This window comes from Benincasa hispida, chromosome 6, assembly GCF_009727055.1.
Source record: "Benincasa hispida cultivar B227 chromosome 6, ASM972705v1, whole genome shotgun sequence".
NCBI lineage: Eukaryota > Viridiplantae > Streptophyta > Magnoliopsida > Cucurbitales > Cucurbitaceae > Benincasa > Benincasa hispida.
In genome coordinates, this window is record NC_052354.1 from 55063135 (window position 1) to 55082237 (window position 19103).

The window sequence follows — 19103 nt, forward strand, 5'->3', positions numbered from 1 at the left end:
AAAATTAGTTAAATAATAATAATTTTTATATAAAGAAATATAATATAAATTTATAGTAAAAAAATGTTAATAGATAATAAAATATTTTTAAAAAATCAACAATAAATTAACATTGGGTCTAAATTAAAGATCTACTTAAAGTATATGAACTATAAATTGGATAACCGATAGTATAGGAACTAAAATTGAACAAACTTCAAAAATATAAGAACAAAAATGTTGGGGTGTTCATGAGTTGGGTTGAAAGATTTTTTAGAAACAACCCAATTGTTCGGGTTATAAATTTTTTCAACTCAAATAACCCTTATTAAAAAAATGAATCCAACCCAACCATAGAATATTTGGGTTGGATTGGTTTGGATTAATCGGGTCATTTATTTAAAATTTTGTTCTAAAAAGAAACAAAACGTAAATATGTAAAAATCTAATTTAATTATTTTCATATATTGAATTAAGATTAACTACTCAACTTCAATTTATATGGTGCAAATTTTCTTTCTAAAGTGTAAAGAAACTACTTTTAAGAGTTGTTGAAGAATAAATTATTAAAAAAATATTAAAATTAAATAAAATTAAAATAAATATATGTATAAGTAATTGTGTTATAAGTAAAAAAAAACATTTTTTTAAATTAATAATAAATTCATGTTAGTTCAGGTTGGTTTGTGTTATATTAGGTAAACCCATAAACTAACCCAATCCATAAAATTTTCATTTATTTGAACCCAACCCAAACCGGATTGAGTTGGATTGGATTGATCGGTTTCTTTGGATCATCGAATTTTTTGAACACCTTTACAAAAATAGTGATTTAACCAAAATTTTAAAAAGCAAAACTATATGTCGTTCAAAAATAAAATCAAGTATCATTTGTTTTCTGAGATCCAAATCTCCCAGCCGACCCGTCGTATGAAAAATACGGTCGACTTTCAATTTTTAAGTCCACCCGGGAAAAATTCAATAAATTTTCCAAGGGACGGATTTGGGTCTGGTTTGGGGAAGAATTACAAGAAAGCCACCACCTATTGTACTTGTTTCATTTTCATCCCAAGCTCCACAAGCAGTGTCAAGATTGCCTCACACATCTCACAAGCATCAGGATCACCTGCACTCTTCTTCCTGGAAGAGTAAACCATCCACCCGTGATCGAGCTTCTGCTTCGGTCTCACGACAACCGAGCCAGGAACTTCAGCGTCACGACATGTCACCAAACCATCGCTCTTCTCCCCATACCGAAGCTGCAAATGAAGAGCACACAATGCCATGACAGCAGAAAGGGGAATCACCACAGGAACACGCCGCCCACCCTCTACCACCGTGTCGGATTCTGTCCATGATCTTGGAAGAGGTAGCCAAGGTAGCTCAGCATGAGCTATATGAGTCATTGTAGCAAGAACTCCTGGTGCAACCTGTGCTTCAGAGTGGAAGGAAAGTATTGGTATGTTCTCGGGGAGGTTGTGATTCATGATGAACTCCTTCCGCTTCTCATACGTTAGATCCTCCAAAGCTCGAATGTCGCCCTACCAAAAATTTAAATCAGGGATTCCAATAAAGAAAATGCAACCTTAATAATCTTGCAAATTGATAGGCAAAAGAAAATGCAACCTTAATAATCTTGCATATTAATAGCTCCATGATCCTCCGCGTCTCTTTGTCAGCAACCTGCCCATCGCGAAGAAAATCCGAAGCCAATGGAGTTCCACCATATGGACTTTGTGCCAGAGCCAAGCCAGCGACTTTGTCTTTCAACTCATTGCAGTAGATTGATAATGCAGCAGCAGCATCAACCCCACCCTTGCTATGGCCGAGCAGCATCACTCGCTTGCCTGAGCCCCAGTAAAGCTCCTCGACGTATTCTTTTAACTTCCAGGCATTGTGTTCCACAGACGCCTTCATGCATGGAAAAGGAATTCAAACAAAACTTATAATTGGGAAACGAAACCAGTATACTTTAGAAGTTGGGTCCTACTCAGGAAAAGGAGGGGAAGAAAACGAAGCAATGGACGGGAAGGTGTTCATTCATTCGTTCGTTGCACATACCAGCAGAAGGGAGATAATCTATTACCTCACTATGAATTTTTGCAATATGGCAAGTAAGGCCCATCTTTGAAAAAAATTTCTTAGTTCCCACAAAATATAAGGGACCATGATTGCTAAAGAGACCTGAGAAGTAAAAAATTTCCATTACAATGGTGTGGCCAAACAATTCCATTTCCCAATATGGACCGGAAATGGTGAAAGAAACACATTAACATGATTAAAACAAATCAGATCTTTTCTTCTACCTGGAATCAGTAAATAAACAAATGAGTCAGGTAGTTTATGCTCTCCATTCCTAAATTATCGAAATGAATGGAGTACGATTAATATATAAACGTTTAAATTCGTGAAATCTCGAATACAAGAGGAATACATATCATAGTTCAAGCAAATATAAAATTAATATCATCAAACAATCACCATGACGAATAACTCAACAGTCAATAATTTTGGAATTTATTCCGCCGTGGAATACATCAACATACTGTGGAAAGTATGGATTGGATCTATCAGATTAAAACAAATGTATTATGTATATTAAGTTTAGGAAGATTATAACCTTATCTCAGAGAGCAATTCCAAGAATCTTGCTGTTCCATCAACAACAGGAGGCATTCCAGGAGTGGTTTGCAGCCATCCAATATCATCCGATGAACCAAGCAAGGTTTTTCTAATTCTAGATATTATACTGTATCAAAAAAAAAAAAGGTAGCCAGTTATCTTAAGACAGCAAGATTGATCCGAGTTCAAAGCAATTAAAGAAGACAAAGTAGATGGATTCAATCATTGGTTCATGAGAAAGGAGCATAAGTTCTAGAATATGTTTCCTTACTTGTAAAGGTGGAGTTCGGCACATTCAATGCACGAGAAACAATGTCTCAAAGAGCATAATGCTAATCTTTGGACAAACTGTAAACCGTATAATGGGAGCATCAACCTACACCAAGAAAAGTGGTCGGAATGAATATATTTTTCATTTATCATGCTATATCTTAGTGTAAAAGTTCAAATCTTTTTGCTACATGCCCATATTCTTTTTGTAATTTCAAATTTTCATGCATCAATGAAATTGTTTCATATATACATATATACATACAAAGAAGTTCTAAGTTCAAAACTTTACTAGTAGATCTTCTAGGTTCAGTGAGATAACTTGATAGCTAAATAAAAGAAGATATATATATCATTTACCCATGAAAAATGGGAGACGCAACCTCGTAACTATAAATAGTTTCTACATCTGATGTTCTATCTACAAGCAGACCATTCCTCGAATTGAAGGCCGCGGTGGTGCAAAATCTGGACGATGATGAGCCTTCTGAAACAGACCTTTGCCGATTTTGACTAGAATAACTCGAACAAACTGCCAGTGGAACGATGATACGGTCGGTGAGAAATCTGTTGACATCCCTGGCTATAAGATCCTCTGCCACAAGCATCACCCGCAAGCAGCAAACAGTTATTATATATCCCCAAAATATGGACATCAAAGTACTAAAACACATCAAAATGGTTAAAGTACAACACTTTAGGAATAATGTATAGTCCATCTTTACCCTAAGGATGCAATCATGAAAGGCAAGAGAAACAAGAAACTAAGCAATAGCACATAGACAAACTGACAAATCTTACCAATAAATCTGACGAATCGACGAGCTATGTAACCAGTCAATGCCAAGAGATGAGTAAGGATCTCATCCATTGGTGACACAATATTGAAGATTTGAAGAGTATCACCATGTGCCTGCAATGAGTAGCAATATGAGATCCGGAAGGCCAGGCTTCCTTATGGAATCGACAAGTTACATAAAACTAATCGAGCTTTCTCTATGAACTCAAAACTGAATTGCAATAGCACTCACCACAGAAGCAATCTCGTACAATTCATTCCGAGTTTGTGCATCTCCCATCCAATCTTCAAGTTCTGAGATTATGGCTCATAATTTCACAAGTGTCAGAAAGAAACTAGGAAGCTAAGAATTGAAGCAAAAGAAATCAGCAACATTGGCATATAGTATGAAAGTCACAATTAAATATCCTATCATTTCAATGTTGATATCTCCATCACATAGGAAAAAATTATCAACAACATACTGCTAATGTGAATCAAGTGGCTGATCATTTCGTCTCATGGGCGATTAACGGGGTTTGTTCTCAGGTGTGGCGGGAGAATTTTCCCTTTTGGATCCATCGGATTTCTGAGGCGGATTGTTGTCTTTCTAGTTCGTTTTAGTTTAGCTCTAGTGATGTTAAAACTGAATTTAAAACTACAAATTGCTTTTCATTTCTTAAATCTCATGATTTCGTTTTCTAAAATTGAGAATTCCAAATCTATATTGATTTCCATTGAAGACCCTTCTCGTAAATAAGAACATCAAAGAGAAAAGTAACAGCAAATTCATTCAAAACCCAATAAAAAATAAAGTTCATACAAACTAAGCAATAAAAACCTCACAAAAAGGAAGGAAGCACTCACAAGAGAAGCGATTCTGGAGAACGATCAAAGTTGACAATGGAATCAGATCATTCTTCAAAGACGAAATCAACCCAAAAACTTAAATAAAGAGAGTGAAAGAGCTGCATTTTTTTAGACAATGATGAACTGAAAACGAAAGAACACGCAAAGGGAAAGAAGAAAAAAGAGCATTGGAAGTGATAAAAAGTGAAAAAGAAGAGGAAAATCAAAATCAAACCGATAGAAAGAGAGGAGTCATGAAGAAGGAATGAAAAACTGGATGATCTTTATCCAGTAGCTTTAATTTCGAATCATCGTTGGCCCCACAAAAGCGTTGCACCGAAGGCATCCAATGGGATGTGGGCAAGTCCAATTCGCATAAAATTCCAAAAGATTTGGACGAATCTGCAAATTTGGAGAGATGGGTTTTGTTGATTTTGAGTTAATCGGACAAAACCCAGATTTTGGATTTGATTAAATGTTGATGGAAGATGAAGATGGGGAGTGAAATGCTGAGAATTAATTAATTAATTTTGATAATGGTGTGGTGTCTTAATGCCCTGCTTTTGTGTGGCGAGGCGTATGAAGGTTACAGGTGCAGATTTTTGACTGAGAGCCGATTTCTTTTGCAGCGGGTTTCCTGGAAGTGGATGGATTCCATCATAATCGCTTAAAGCCAAATTCAAAATCCACTGCAAACAAAACATTACAACTTTTTGTATTATACTAATATTACACACTCCTTACAATATACATATATAGCCCAACTCTCATATCTATAATCACCTATTAAGTGTTTACTATTTTCTACCCAATTAAAATAGTATGTAATTCAAATACTGACTAATCAATCTAGCCCCCAAATGTCTCATTATCTTTTTTATATATGTTTGATAATAGAAAAAAAATCAATTTAATGCTTTGTCAATTTTCACTATAAACCTAAGCGAGTATAGTTCAATTGGAATACAGATATGGATGTGTCGGTGATTAAAATGTTTGTGGTTTGATTCTAATCTTTGTATTTTTAAATTTGTAATAATTTAGTTCTTAAACTTTAATAAATAATAATTCAATCCCTGTAATATATAATCTGTAATGCTTTAGTCTCCTTCGTGAAAATTTTATCAAAATTAAATGTGAGTTCTTATTACTTAACAACTTAGTCTTCGTAGTTTTTAGATAAATTTAATTCCCAATCAAATTATCAATCTATGTGTGTAAGAAATTTCATTAAATCATACAAATATTTTTTACGATATAAGCTAAATCGTTACAAATTATAAAGTACGGAAACTAGATTTTTTTTTTCAAAAGTAGCCCATAACACATGTGATGCACTTGAAAGTGAATGATTTTGTTTTAGTACATAAACAACACAAATAAAAACAAATACCCTAACTCATCAACTAGTGTTTTATATTGTTTGACTTGAATAGTTATAATCATTTGAAGGGAAATACAAAATGTAAATTTATAAAATTTTAAAAGCACAATAAGTCATTGTCAATTCAAATATATCTCTACTATTAAATAGTGGTATGTTTCATATATCACTATTTAATAGTAGAGATATATATTATAGTTATGTTTAAAACCTTGTAGTTAATTAGTTATTTTGAAAGCCTATTTTGGTTCCTAAATTTTGATTTTTATTCTATTTTGGTCCCTAAACATTTAAAAACATCTATTTTAGTCCTTGAACTTTTAAAAAAATGCTTAATTTGGCCCTTGTTATTAGGATTGTATTGACTATTTAAGTAGCTTATATTTTTTGATGACTAGGCTCTCACTCACTTGACAAAGATGCCAAATAAGCTTAGCAATTTAGGCTAAAAAATCTAGGATTTTAATTTTTTGTCTAGGTTGGATGATTTCTATTATACAACCTCCCCTTCCCAAGAAGAAAAGGATTGAATATAGCTCCTCTCCATGGTTTCAGCATCTTCTCCTTCTTTGGAAGCTACTTCGGATGTGTAATGATGATGGTAAGAACTCAAAAAATAGAACATTGCAATCGATTTAGGTAGAAATTGGAGTCTGAACCGAAGACGACGATGAAATTGCTATCAGTTAAAGCAGAACGAAAATCAAAGTCTCCATCAAAATTATAGTTGAAGGCGTGCCAAAATCCATGAAAATCCAAACACAGATAAAAATGTGAAGTAAAAAAAATCAAGGATACCATATCAAAATATAATTTCATAAAAGAGATAATTCCCTCATTCTTCATTGAACTAAAGAAATACTTAACACCTATATATACATGTGAACAGAAGGCAACATGCCAAAACTTGTTACAAAAATCATAACAGAAAAATAATATAATTACTAGACCAATTTATTTTTTAAGCATTCTTGGCAACCATTATTACATTCAAACAACAGTTAGATTTTTCGAAACTCGTTTATATGTTTAGCAAACTCACAAGCAATGATTCAAGGTTTTCATGAAACTTTTGTAAACCCTAGATTTTTTAGTGTGGTTAACTTATTTGGTAGCCTAGTCATAAAAAATATAAGCCACTTCAATCTTCCATTAAATAGTTAATAGAATTCTAGTGGCATGGACCAAATTAAGCACTTTTTCAAAGTTTAGAGACTAACATAGACATTTTTGAAAGTTTAAGGAACAAAATAGGATTTAAACCTTTAATATACTATTTGATCATTTTATTAAATATGAAATTATGAATTATCCGTTATAGTAAAAATTCAATATTAATATATGTAATCTGGAACAATATTGTTGGAATTGATGTCTTAAATCTCTTTTGTATTTTCGTAGTTTGTAAACTTTGTGCAAACAAATTGTTACTAATAAAATAATTGTTATTTTATGAGCAGACACTCAATCTAATAAACTAAGATTCTAGGTTATTTTATGTAATTTAAACCTGTATGTAAAGACATACGGGTGGATTAAGTTTAAATGATAACCTAAACGGTCTATAGTAGATGGATAATGCTAGGTACCTTATCCTGGTGACACTACAGGTACAGCCAGCTTTGTAGATGTTACAAATGTTGTAAAGTGCTACAAATGATCTGATCTTGATAATTCATGTGTAGATATATGAGCGGGAGTATCCTATACAAAGAGTTTGTATAAGACCGGATCACGAAATGATTAGTCTCATTATATAACGCCGTTAATAATAAAGAATTACACTTCACTAGGATGACCATAGGTGACATGACCTGAATCCTGAGTGAGTTGTGACTCCTGCCTATGAAGGTGGTCCTTTGATTTGTATGGGTGAGAGTGGCCAGATCATCGACTCAATATGCCTACCGTTTTGGGGATTCGTCTGATTAAAGAGCTGGGAACACAACTACACAAGACAGAATTCACTATTTCCCTGATTTTGGGGTAAGTAGATAAATTGCTCCCTTAAGGGCTAATTTCGAGCCTTAAACAATGTGGCCACACCCTATCTTGGCCCGAGAGGGATTTGGTCATAGTTGGACTATGACTTATTGTTCATTAAAGAAATCAGTGGTACTTAAGGAGTTAGATGTAACTACAAGGGCAAAACGGCAATTTTGGCCCAGCAGTACTTACGAGCAATTTGTGAAGAATTATTGCACTGTTGACTGGTTATATCCAATTTGTGAAGGGGCATAAAAATATATCAGTAGTGCGAAGAGTGCAATTGTCGGTCTTTAGTGGAGTGACCTATAGTTAATAGATGTTGGGTAATTTAATTAAAGAGTTTAATTAATTATCCAAGTACCATTGGAGCTCCAATCTACAAATCCATAAGGTCCCTTATGTAGCTCAACAAGGATTTAATTGAGAATTAATTTTGGTTAATGGTCTTAGTATAAATGTGGTTTATATTAAATACCATGAACGATTGAGAGAAATTAAAAACTATATGTTATATTGTATTTGATGCAATATAAAACTATAGGTAATGTGTTATACTTGATATAACATATAGTTATATATACATATAATAAGTTAGTGATTATTATATATATAATTATTAATTAAATTAAATTTATTTTAATTTAATTTTAAAAGTAAAAGGATGGAGTTGTAATTTTCTCTCAATTAGACGTGTGTGGAGAATGGGCAGTTCATTTTTGTAATCTTCCTCTTTCTCTCGCTTCTAAAGTAGAAGAGATCTCTCTGTAATTACTTTCAGAGTGAAGAAACTCTAAATCTAGAGAAACAATGAGCGAAAACAGATCGTTCCAAATCCCATTGTGAAAGAACATGAACATTTACAATCAAACAGAATAGTTATGCATCAAAGATAAATTATAACATGCTTCTAAGTTAAAAACAAAGGATTGAGTAAACATACTTTTGAAGAACCCTTTCTTCTAGTATTTCCTCGATCAAACTTGAACACGTTGATCAACACGAACGCAATGAACAAACTCATCAAACAGCATGAGCTGGCAAATCCTCGACCACAATCGAGTAAAACTCGATTCTCGACCCTCGAACAGAACTCGACACTACTACGAGGTTACCTTGGTATTCTTGGTGTGAGAATCTAGGAGGTATGGGCTCTGTATGGATTTGGGTAGAGGGATGGAGGAATTGGACAATCGAGTAGATGATTGAGTAAATGGGAGAAGGAATAAGCCTATCGTATAGACTTGAGTACTTGATTGTTTAGTAACAAGTAACTATCGTATAGAAAAACTCGATCGATCGTTTACTCTCTCAACAAGTTATCTGATAACTTAATCTTTTTGCCCGTCTCATGAAAAATGAAAACTATTTTCATCTTTTATCCAACGGTTGCCATAAACCGATTAAAACCTCCCATGAAGGTGGTTATTTGGAGAAAATCGAAAATCAATTATCTCATAATTAATTTATTATAAATCAATATAATAACTAATTTATCATATATTTATAATCTATAGTTTTAATATCACATCATATGCAACATATAAACCATAGCTCTTTTTCTCCTTTATGACATTTAATATAAATCATATTTATATTAATTCCTCCAATCATATAATGTATCAAACACATCAAATCAATTATATCATATATAATTAAACTAATTTAATTATATCACATATAATCAAATTCCCTCATGTTAATTTGAACACTTCAAACTAACCCAAAAACTGATTCTCAATATGAATCTATTAAGCTACCAGGGGACCTTACGGACTTGTAGCTTGAAGCTCAAACGGTACGTGAATAACTAACTAAACTCTTTAATTACGATATCCACCATCCGTTAACTATCGGGCACCTCACTAAAGATCGACAGCTGCATATTTTGCACTACAGCTATATTTCTGTGTTCATTGGATATAACCAATCAATAATATGATGACCTTTCACAAATCACTCGTAAGTACAACTAGGCCAATTTACTGTTTTGCCTCTGTAGTTACATCTAACTCCTTAAGTACCACTGATTCCTCTAATGAACAATTCATCATAGTCACACTATGACTAAACTCTTCTCGAGCTAAGGGAAGGTGTGGCGCCACATTGTTCAAGCCTCAGAATCATCCCTTAAGGGAGCAATTTATCTACTTATCCTTGCTTCGGGGAAGGAGTAAATTCCATCTTGTGTAGCTGAGTTCCTAGGTCCCCAATCAGACGAATCCTCAAAGTGGTAGGTTTGAGTCAGCGATCTGGCGAATTGCACCCATGCAAATCAAAAGACCGCCCTTATAGGTAGAAGTTCACAACTCACTTAAGATTGAGGTCATGTTACCTATGGTCATCCTAAGAAATGAAAGTATCTGTCATGAACGACATTATATAACTAGACTAAACATTTCGTGCTCCGGTTTTATACAAACTCCTTTGTATAAAGCATCCCCGCTCGCATGTCTAATACACGAATGATTAAGATCAAACCATTTGTAGCACTTTACTATATTTGTAACAACTACAAAGCAAGACACACTCGTAGTGTCACCAGGATAAGATTTTACTCCTTTATCCATATACTACAAACCATTTAGGTTATCACTTAAAGCACAATCCACTTGTATGTCTCCACTTACATGCTTAAGTTACAATGATAATCAAGGATTTTAGTTTATCGGTTTGTGGTAAATGAAACTAAAATATCTCATATTTCATAGACTGAACTGAATAAAATATCTCATATTATATATCACAAAACTGTTTGTTCATACAGATGTTTACAAACACAGAAGGATTATGGCCTTATTCTTCCAAGAACACAGGACCCTACGAGATTTAGGGCATCAACCCCAACACAGAGAACACACAGAAGAAAAAAGGGTTTTTTTCTTCCTCTCTTAAAACTCTCTCCCTTTTCCCAAAATCTTAGCAGAGCCCATCACTCCTGCTTATTCTCATCCCTTAAGGAGAATACATGAGGTTCTCTTATGGTGGTGGCCATTTGGGATTTTAGTTTTTTAGAGATTGAGATCCAGTCGAAGTGTTCGTAAACGAGTCGAGGGAGTAAGTGAAGAAGTTGTTCTTCAAGGGTCAGCTTGTTTTTCTTCTCTTCTTTCTTTTGATCAGCATGCTATAAAATATTAAATGCATAATATTGATTCTTTTGTAAATGTTAATTATGTGAAATCTGGAAATTGGGACGATCCCACTTCCGCTGCGGAGTTTCACCGTTCCTTCAAGTATGTGGTTGATAAACAAGTGAATCATGTTCAAGTAATAACATAAGGGTCTATAATATATGGATAAGATCGATGTTTTATCCTAGTGACATTATGATCGAATACGATCCACTTTGTAATTATTACAAACGATATGACTTAAATCGTTCATGTGGAAATATGTGAGTGGGGGCATCATATGCAAAGAGTTTGTATAAGACTGGACCGCGAAATAATTAATCTCTCTTTATAAATCCGTTCATCAAAGAGATTAATATTTCACAAGATGATCATAAATAACTCGATCTTAATCCTGGGAGAGTTATGAACTCTTACTTGTGAGAGCTCGTCCTTTGATTCGTATGGATGAGAGTGGCTCGAGCTTTCGACCCAATAAACCTACCATTTTGGAGACTTGACAAAATAAGGAGCTGAGAACGTAATTTCACATAATGGAATTCGTTCTTTCTAGTTTAGGGTAAGTAGATGAGTAATTCCCTTAAGTGTTGACTCCGTAGATGAGTAATTTCCTTAAGTTCTGACTCCAAGACTTGAATAATGAGGCCCCACCTTCTTATTGGCTTGAGAGGGACTTGGTTTATGATTGGATCATAAACAAATTGTTTACTATAGAATAAGTGGTACTTAAAGATATAAAGGTAAAACGGGCATTTGACTTTATTGTAATTACGAAAAATTTGTGAAGGATCAATTTATATGTAGTGATTATATCCATCGATGCAACTTGTCTAACAATGCATAAGAGTGTAACTATGGGTCTATAGTGGTTTTCCCCATAGTGAATGAAGGTTAAATAATTAAAGAGTTTAATTAATTAATCTCGGATCATTGGAGCTTATAATCTGTAAGTTTATAATATTCCTTTGCTAGCTCACAATAGATCAATAAAGACCAAAGTATTAAAAGAATAATTTGAAATGTGCAAATTAATTTAAAGAATAATATATAAAATGTAATGTATGTATTTACATTGTTGTATAGTTAGTTATGAATATGATTTAAATTTAAACTATATAATATGAGAGAATTAATATATTTGAATGTGAATTCAAATATTAGATTAATATGAATGAGATTTACATTAAAATTATAGGTTATAAATTAATATGAATGAGATTCATATTAAAATTATAGGTTAAGAGAGAAATATGTATTTGAATATGATTCAAATCTTTATTTAAGTAAATATGAGATATTTAAATTGAATTAATTATTATTTAATAATCAACTAATTAGTTAATTAACTTCTCCTTAATGAAGGGCTGTGGGGAGGTGGGGGGTGATGACTCTCATCTGTCAAATTCCAGATGAGAGTTATTCTGGAATACATTTTTTAGAATTTGTTTCCAGAAAGTCCTATCTTCCCTCTACTCTCACATAGAAGAATGGAAAAATTATCTGAGATTTTTTTTTTTTTTTTTTTAATTTCCCTCTCAATTCCCTATCTCTTTCAAGAAGGACTCCCACAAGTCAGTTTCTTGCCTAGAGATAGAAAACCCTTTGGAGGCATTTTACAAAGAAGGAAGATCTACAACTTGTTGGAGGAAAAGATTTCAACAAAGATAATTAACTTTTCATCATTTAATTCTATGTTTAACCTCATTGAATTCACTGTTGGTTTTATGTCTTAAAAACTCGCACTTTGTAAGATGATAAACATTTTCTATAATCAATATACTTGTTATTGATTTTATAAATTGTACGAGAGTCTATATCCAATAAACTAAGACCCATGACTATCGTATGAGTACTTGAACTTTATATGGAGACATAAGAGTAGATCATGTTCGAGTAAATAGTCAAAATGATCTATGGTACAAGAATAAGATTGGGTACCTTATTCTGGTAACACCATTGGATGCAGCCTACTCTGTAGTTGTTACAAAGAGTTGTAAAGTGCAACATACGATGTGATCTTAATTCGTACATGTTATGACATGAGGAGTGAGAGCTTCTTATGCAATGAGTTTGCATAAGATCAAGACCAAGAAATAAATCACTCTTACTTTATAATGCTGATTACTGTATAAGACTGACTATTTCACCTAGATGACCTAGGTAACTCGATCTTAATCCTGAGCTAACTATGAACTCCTGTTTAATCAGGATTGTCTTTAGATTTACATAGTTGAGGGTTGACTCAACAACGCCAACTCAATAAGACTCCCATTTCAGAGGTAAGACCGAATAAATAGCTGGGGACATAGGGTGCAAGATGAAGTTCACGCCTACTCGATTTAGGGATAGGAGAAAGGTTGTTCTCTCAAGTACTGAATCCAAGGTCTTGAACAAGGGATCCCACCCTCTCACTGGGCTGAGAGAGTTTAGTTTAGTGATTCGATCACAAACTAGTTGTTCATTAGAGGATTAGTAGGGACTTGAGGAATAAGACATAATCTCGAGGGTAAAACAAATATTTGACCCAACCATTATTACGAACAACCTGTGAAGGGTCGACTTGCTGATTATGGTCAAATCATATGGACATAATATATCTGAAGGATCTCTTAACGTAGAGTTCCATGAGTGCGTTCGGATCGCTCCAATTTCACAGTGACCAAAATACATCAAATACGTTCAAATGCACAACTATGCGAACAATCAGTCAATTAAAGGCATGCTTTGAACAAGAAAAATAACAAGGGAGACAATTCACATATCAGTTGAAGACGATCTTCAAACTTTGGAACTCAACGTAGCGGATGACCTCTATACCCAATCAACTAACACCCAGCAGAAGCGTCCACTATAGCAGCATGAACAACCGCACAAACATGAACACCGCGGGGACGACACCACCAGAAAAGAGCCTCATGTATTCTCGGAGTGAGAACTCAAAGTGTGGTATTTGGTGAATTTGGTAGAGGTAGGAGGAAGAACAAATCGTGTAGGCGATAAGCAAGTGGGAGGGAAAAAGATGCTATCGTATAGCAAGATGCTTATCGTTTAGGAGAAACTATACGATTGTGTAGATTTTACTGAACGATCATTTAGAAAACAGAAGGCGATTGTTTAGCAAACACGACACACTATACGATTGTTTAGGAAAGCTAACCGATCGTTTAGGACTTATACAAAGTGTGCGATTGTTTAGGCGCTAGGTAGACGATCGTTTAGGTGCAGAGCGACTATCGTATAGGCTCTCGATTTTAAGCGATCGATTACGATTTCACCAACGTGCTCTTTTTATCTCTTTTCGGACGAACGATTCAAGATGAAAACAAATTTCATTTTAATTCATCGGTTACAATAACCGATGCATTCCCACTAACGCATGTCCGAACGTGATTTTGGGTTAATTATCATATAATTAACCAATTAAAATATTAATAAATAAAATCATATTATATTCTTTTAACCTATAGTTTGATATCACATATCTACTATAGTAATTTCTCTTCTACTTGATATAAATCATATTTATATCTAATTTTCTCCAAAATAATGTATCTCATACATTTAGCCAATTATATTCGGAAAAAGACGCTATCGTATAGCAAGATGCTTATCGTTTAGGAGAAACTACACGATCGTGTAGATTTTACTGAACAATTGTTTAGAAAACAGAAGGCGATCGTTTAGCAAATACGACACACTATACGATCGTTTAAGAAAGCTAACTGATCGTTTAGGACTTAGTGTGCGATCGTTTAGGCACTAGGTAGACGATCGTTTAGGTGAGAGTGACTATCGTATAGGCTCTTGATTTTAAGAAATCGATTACAATTTCACCAATGCGCTTTTTTTATCTCTTTTCGGACGAACGATTCAAAATGAAAACAAATTTCATTTTAATTCATCGGTTACAATAATTGACGCATTCCTACTAACGCACGTCCGAACGTGATTTTGGGTTAATTATCATATAATTAACCAATTAAAATATTAATAAATATAATCATATTATATTTTTTAACCTATAGTTTGATATCACATATTTATTATAATAATTTATCCTCTACTTGATATAAATCATATTTGTATCTAATTTCCTCCAAAATAATGTATCTCATACATTTAACCAATTATATTCGAAAAAAGACGCTATCGTATAGCAAGATGCTTATCGTTTAGGAGAAACTACACGATCGTGTAGATTTTACTGAACGATCGTTTAGAAAATAGAAGGTGGTCGTTTAGCAAACACAACACATTATACGATCGTTTAGGAAAGCTAACTGATCGTTTAGAACTTAGTGTGCGTTTGTTTAGGCACTAGGTAGATGATCGTTTAGGCGCAGAGCGACTATCGTATAGGTTCTCGATTTTAAGCGATCGATTACGATTTCACCAATGCACTATTTTTATCTCTTTTCGGACGAACGATTCAAAATGAAAAAAAAAAAAATCATTTTAATTCTTCGGTTACAATAATCGACGCATTCCCACTAACACACGTCCAAACGTGATTTTGGGTTAATTATCATATAATTAGCCAATTAAAATATTAATAAATATAATCATATTATATTTTTTAACCTATAGTTTGATATCACATATTTACTATAGAAATTTCTCCTCTACTTGATATAAATCATATTTATATTTAATTTTCTTCAAAATAATGTATCTCATACATTTTGCCAATTATATCATATATAATTAACTAGTCCAATTATATCATATATAATCGAACTTCCTCTTGTCAATTTGAACATTTCAAATTAACCCAAACACTGATTCTCGACTTTATCCAAACTACCCAGGGGACCTAATGGACTTGTGGCTCGAAGCTCCAATGGTCCGTGAATAGCTGACTAAACTCTTTAGCCACGAGATCCACCATCCGTTAATTGTCAGGCATTCCACTAAAGACCAACAGCTGAACTCATTTTACCACAGATATATTTCTGTGTCCATTGGACATAACCAATCACGAGTACGATGACCCTTCACAGATACTCGTAAGTACAGCTGGGCCAAATTATCGTTTTGCCCCTATAGTTACATCTCACTCCTTAAGTACCACGGATTCCTCTAATGAACAATACAACATAGTCCAACTATGTGTGAACACTTCTCGGGCCAAGAGAAGGTGTGTGGTGCCACATCGTTCAAGCTCCGAAATCAGCCCTTAAGGGAGCTATCTATCTACTTAGCTCTACCTCATGAAATGAGTGAATTCCATCTTGTGTAGCTGAGTTCCCAACTCTCAAATCAGACGAATCTCCGAAATGGTAGGTTTGAATCGACGACCTGGCCACTTACACCCATATAAATCAAAGAACCGCCTTCAATGGCAGGAGTTCCTAACTCACTCAGGATTGAGGTCATGTTACCTATGGTCATCCTAGTGAAGTGAATTCTCTGTCATTAACGGTGTATATAACGAGACGTTAACACTTCGTGGTTAGGTCTTATACAAACTCTTTGTATAGGACGCCTCCGCTCACATGTCCCTAACACGAATGATCAGGATCAGACAATCCGTGACAAGTCACAACACTTGTGACCATTCCACAAAACGGGTCGCATCCGTAAAGTTACTAGGATAAGGTTTCTCTTCTATATCCATATACTATAGACCATTTTGGTTATCACTCAAAACATGATCCACTTGTATGTCACCACATACATGCTTGAGTCATATACAGATAACCAGGGATTTTATGTTTATTGGTTTGTGGTAAAGCAAATAAAACAAACAACTGAACAAAAAACAAGATGTGAAGTAAAATATCATATATTATACAATACAAACGTTCGTACAAACTGTTTACAAACTACAAGACATGAGATTTTAGGGCATCAACCCTAACAATATCTACAGTGAAGGGAGTGCAACTATGGGCTTTAGTGGAGTAACCCATTAGTTAACGAATGGGGATTAATCTGGTCTAATGAGTTTAGCCAATTAATCTCGGATCGTTGGAGTCCATGATCTGTAGGTCCACCTACTAGCTCGTAACGGACTAGCTCTAGAATATCATGATAAGTTAGTTTGAAATGTTCAAATTAGAATTAAGGGAATTAGTAATTATATGAGATATAATTACATGTTTAATTTAAGAATTAAACGGAATAGGAGAATTTATATATATTTAAATATGATTTAAATATATAAAGATGGATATGTGTTAAAATTAATTTAATATTTGATATTAAATTAATTAAGTTTTATTTAATAATTAGTTTATAAAATTAATTAAAATTTTTCATTTTTAAAATCAATATAGATTTAATAAAATCAAAATTTGATTTTTGAGATAAAATTGAAAAGAGAAAACAAAACACACAAAATGGAAAAATAGGTTTTTCCATTATCCATCACCTAAGTAACTCACTCAAATGGCATTATCTTTGCATTGTCTTCTCCAAGCATGAGCTACAACTCATGCAACTCACTCCTTTGCATGTTGATCTACAATATAGTGAAGAGATTGGAGTGAAAATCGGGCATGCAATCTATAGAGAATTTTAGAGAAAATTCGGTTTGAAGAAAGGTACTTCGACAAGATTGCTGCAATGAGTTTTTCTCCTTCATCCCTTGATTCAAGCTTGTTTTGAGTCCCACAACTCAATCTAGAGCACCAAGAGAATAGTGGGGAAGATCTTGAGGTGGCCTGCAACAAGATTCGGAGAAGATAGAGCATGTTTTATATTTTGCCAAAATTAGTGAATTTGAGTGCTTAGATGATCCTTGTGCTTCCGTTGTTGCTGATACAATTCTATTCACAACATGCCTATTATCTGTAATTTAGTTCTATATTTTTCCTGCAATTTTCATCTAAACAAAAATCAAAGCAAAGGTAATCAAATGTTTTCATTGGGATTCGATCCCTTTATGATCTAGATCACACTAATATACGAAGTAATACAACACTTCATCATGTAACAACTTCGACTTTAGTATTGTGGTAATGGGACAAAGGAGGTGATTATTTATTCAAACATATCTTCATCATTAGATCGTGAGAATTTATATCAATGGTTTAGATCACATTTATACAAGAAATGATACATCACTTGTAACAACCTTGACCCCATATAGTTGTAACGGGGGCAAAGAATGAGATTGTATATCTCTAATGTTAGTTGATGGTGTTTTATATATAGGTCTAGCCCACACTCACGAAAATAAATACTACATCATTTTATTATGTACCCACTTTAACTCCAATAGTTGTATATATATATATAAATTAAGGGTAATATAAGAATGCAAAGATTTTTCTCATGACCCATTTATAATATATGAATATAGATTATAGATTACACATATGATTTGAAAAGTTGTGATATTATTTTTGATCTTTCTTATTGACACATTATATACCAGCTGAACTATACTTGCTTTAGCCATGTTTAACATGTTATTAGTTAAAAATTTACAAACCTTGTATATATATGATATACCATCTATTTCATTTTAGATGCTCCCTCTATTTTTTTTTTATTTATTTTTATTTTTATATCAAACTAAGTTCAATTCAACTTACAAGATATGTGTTAAAAGATCATAAAAGTTTATAGTTCGAATCTGTCAACTCAATTAAACTAAAATAATAATAATAATAACCTTTTTCTACACTCAATTAAACTCAAGAAAATAATAATAACCTTTTTTCTTTCGAGAAGAAACTAACCCATTCCCAAAAAAAAAAAATTAAAAATGGTAGTTTTAAGAAGGGCAAATTGTAAACTAAATTGTACAATTTTAGCCCTAGTAAGGTGTGTTTAGAATATATTTTCAAGTGATTAATTTAAAACTTAAGTCATTTGAAAAAAATTCAAGTATTTAAAAACCACTCAAAATGCATCTTAGAAAAATGAATTTATAAAATAAGTTAGTTTAGAATAAATACTTGAAACCAATCATTAGAAAAAAGAATTTTGAGTGTTTCTCTCCTTAATTTGTACTAGAAACTCTTTACCATCGCTCTCAGTGAACTCTAGCCACAACCTCTAGTTTTCATCGTTGGCCAACCTTCGACCATCACCTTACCGTTGGTTCACTTCCAACCACCAGCTCCCACGACCGCCATTGATCACCATCCGCCCA

At 33.5% G+C, this 19103-nt stretch overlaps 1 protein-coding gene across 1 annotated transcript; it reads right to left on the reverse strand.

Moving 5' to 3' along the window:
* Positions 1–810: 810 nt before the first annotated feature.
* On the reverse strand, positions 811–5078 carry LOC120080572. The gene is made up of 10 exons (XM_039035282.1): positions 4517–5078; positions 3903–3964; positions 3673–3784; positions 3232–3466; positions 2873–2977; positions 2600–2728; positions 2286–2335; positions 2066–2163; positions 1606–1890; positions 811–1520 (listed from the first exon to the last, which is right to left on the reverse strand). Exons 2-10 carry the CDS (start codon positions 3948–3950, stop codon positions 1023–1025), a joined length of 1560 nt encoding a protein of 519 aa, XP_038891210.1. The 5' UTR covers positions 3951–3964; positions 4517–5078; the 3' UTR covers positions 811–1022.
* Between the last annotated feature and the right edge of the window lie 14025 nt (positions 5079–19103).